Here is a 3,540-nt window from a genome sequence, read left to right on the forward strand (position 1 = left end):
TATATATATATATATATATGTATGTATGTATGTATTCGCAGACGGCACTTTTTTACCAAAACTTTTGATAGAACTCAGAGTGTGACCTAGCCAATCAACATCACAGGGATCTGAAGTAAATGGCAGCATATCAGTAGTCCAGGCACGTACCCTGGATTCAATCCTGATGAAGTTTAATAATTACTAGACTACCCGTGACCTGTTGAGTCACTGACGATTCAGGTTATAAAACATTGAACTGATTTCAACATTGCATTGAAAACTCTTCATGGCGGTGCTCCAGCATGACCGCAGTCAACTGAAACAAGTAAAAGAATGTGTGTGTTGTGTGTGTGTACACATGCAGACATACACACAGAGAACAGTTGACTAAGGGACCAAATACAATAAGACTGAACACGAAATTATGCAAATAAGTGAAAAGAGAAGAAAAAAATAAATGAAGCTTGTAAACCAGTCGGTTGATTATTTATATTGTTCAAAGCAGGTGAACAATACAGGTCACAGCAACCCGAAACTAGATCTAAAATAATTAAACTTACTGTAGCATATGTAATTGAGCAGACAACCAAGACAGAGACAAAATAGCTGACTGACATTAATTGATGCTCTGGTAACTTGCCTTTCATTGTCATCAATTTCCCCTCGCTGGCATGGGCCGGACGAACTGACGGGAGCTGGCTAGTCAGAGAACTGTGCCAAGTTCTGTCTGTGTCTGCTTTGGCATCAACATTACACAGAGTTCCAACTAAAACAAGACTACATTTTTGTCCAGAAGCATTTGTCCTTAACGCTTTAGCAATCAAATTACTCTGGCAAATGGCACCCCATCAGTTCCAATGATGAGGGGTTCCAGGTGGTCCAATTAACAGAACAGTTTGCTCATGAAATTAATGTGCAAGGGGCTGAACACTCCACAGATATGCATACCCTTAATGCAGTTCTCAGAGAGATTCAGCGTGACAAAGCTGGCCCTTTGAAATACAAGTACTACTCATTTTTTCCAGATGAGTGGATTGGAGCAACGTGAAATAAAGTGTCTTGCTCAAGGACAAAACGCTTCACCAGGAATTGAACTCATGAGTCGAATATCCTAAGCACTAAGCCACACACACCTTCACGCTGGCAAATATAATGCTTATTTATTCACACCATTTTGAACTAGGCATTGTTTTCATAGCTTCCTCCAATGCCTAGATATATTTCTATAGAAGATTAAAACAAATGATACCATTGCTGCAGCATTGATGCTCATTTCCCAGCTATCACACAAGATTAAGGAAACACAAATATGGTACAATGACCCTTTCAAAGTACAAACTAATTTTATTAAATTCTTTGTTAATTTCAAATTGAAACAAAGGTGGTATTGTATTTCAAAGGAAATATAGTAAGAAAAGGGCTTAACTACCCAACCAATGCATATTCCTTTTATAAAATGATTTATAGCAGTAAGCTCAGTGTTTTTAAATGGTTTCCCAAAAATATTTCCTGTGTCAACCCTTTTAACATGTTATAATCATCCTTGTTTTGAAGCACTTCAACAATTTTGACACTAACCTGCCCAAAATTGTCCTTGCCCCTATGGAACGGGCTTTCTGTTTTAACCCTTTTGATACCAAAGCACCTGAAACAGCCCCTGGTTCCATGACACAAACTTCATTTTAAAGTATTCTAAATTAAAACCATCCATGTTATGTTCCAAGAACCAGCTTAATGACAAAGTTAGTTAATTAATTGAAACAAAGCCAATGTATGGTAATAAGAGGGTTAAATTAAAACCTTCAATCAAAATATGTTAATTTAAGTTTCAACCCCAGGTTAATTAATAACAGCAAACGGTTAAACCACACAGTTATATATGCACCTTATATAAAACGATTTACCTTTTAGTAGTAAACTGACATTTCTAAAGTATTTTTGAGAAATATTTCCAATGTTAAACCACACTGCCATGCATGTACCTGAAGTAGAATTATTTACCATTTGGGAGCAAGACAATGGTGTTTCTAAGTGATTTTCAGGAAATACTTTGTAAGTTAAAGAAAACCGGCAGCACAGCTATAGTGACCCATTCTTCATTCTCAAACAAAGTTATGAAACTCAAACTTACCATGAACGGAGAAGATGGTAACTGGGTTTGTTTGTTTTTTTGTTTTTCTGAGTGGAAATAACAGGATTCTGATGGCAAAAATGAGCCTCCAAATGGTGTTGAGATTCTATCAAATGAAGGGGAAATGGTAAATCAAGTTTCTGGTAGTCCATTGAATCCTGCAAACTTCACACACAGGGTAATACTGTCTTTAGTATCTAAACCAGCCATATCTGACCCAAATATTCTGTTTTATGTTCAAAGCAGCCAGATTTGACCTCTCACTTATCCAACAATGCCATTCTAAAAATAAACATGCATGTCAATCTCAACAGTGCAAGTGGCAATGAGAAAAAAGCAACCAGTCCAAACTATAAAATGGTTGGTGACACTAAGAAGGGCCTCTAGCTGCAAAATGCTGAAGCACAAGCCAGTTCTTGGACATCAGATCCAATCAAATCATCCAACCCATTAAATTATGAGTGTGTGTGTATATATATATACACGTGTGCAACAGCTGGGTTTAATTAGCACGTATTTTCCTTGTAACACCTGCAAGGTACACTATTGCTTGTGCCTGTTTACATTTACAACTATACCAAATACAACCATATTTTCTTACATGTTCCATATACACACCACACAGACATCTACATACATAGATACATCTACATACATAGATACATACACACACACACCTATTAATACAATGAAATAGTCACTGTGGTAATTCGCTTTTCCAAGTGTAATAACTTGTCTTGTACTTTTCTAGAAGAATATTTTTCTCGCTCACATTTTTCCATGTAATCCATGATTTTTCCAGGCTATGCTATTATACTAATTAATATGTCAATTAGCAGTGTTGTTATTTTTTTCCTTACCTCAATGAGGTCAGTTACATATTAAAAGTCCCTTAGAACTATATTATAATCCTCAAATTTCAGAAACAAACATTCATAACTTTTCCCTTTTAAAACTTCATTGCATGAAATTCTAATTGAGCTCTATCATTTAAGCTTAATTAAAATATAGTTTGTTTTTAAAACAAACAAGTTAATTATACTAAATGCCTTTTTTTTTTTTCATATTTTACCTCAACTTTTTTGATACAAATTTTTGTTGCATGGAACCAAAACTATGAAATTCCTCATGCGTTCTATCAATGAAGCTAAGATAAATTTTGCTTTTATAATAAAAAAGTTATTCAGATCTAAACTCGATTGGTTACTTCGCTACAAAATTTTTGGAAGTGAACTTTTTCCTACATGACGAAATCTCTTTTTTTTAATGCCAAAATGTAGCTAGGGACCAGTCCCCCTTCAAAAATAATGGTTTTCCATTTGATTAAGAACTTTTTCCTACATGACGAAATCTCATTTTTTTCATGCCAAAATGTAGCTAGGGACCAGTCCCCCTTCAAAAATAATGGTTTTCCATTTGATTAAGAA

General features: G+C 35.2%; 1 protein-coding gene across 1 annotated transcript in view; it reads right to left on the minus strand.

Annotated features, from left to right (window-relative positions):
• LOC106873501 (CTP synthase 2) overlaps positions 1 to 3,540 on the minus strand; it is a 51,109-nt gene that overhangs the window by 40,466 nt on the left and 7,103 nt on the right. The window contains exon 2 of the mRNA XM_052975684.1: positions 2,114 to 2,219. Within this exon, the coding sequence (XP_052831644.1) occupies positions 2,114 to 2,219 (106 nt within the window). The remainder of the gene's footprint in view (positions 1 to 2,113; positions 2,220 to 3,540) is intronic.

Source organism: Octopus bimaculoides, chromosome 22 (genome assembly GCF_001194135.2).
Source record: "Octopus bimaculoides isolate UCB-OBI-ISO-001 chromosome 22, ASM119413v2, whole genome shotgun sequence".
Classification (NCBI taxonomy): Eukaryota; Metazoa; Mollusca; class Cephalopoda; order Octopoda; family Octopodidae; genus Octopus; species Octopus bimaculoides.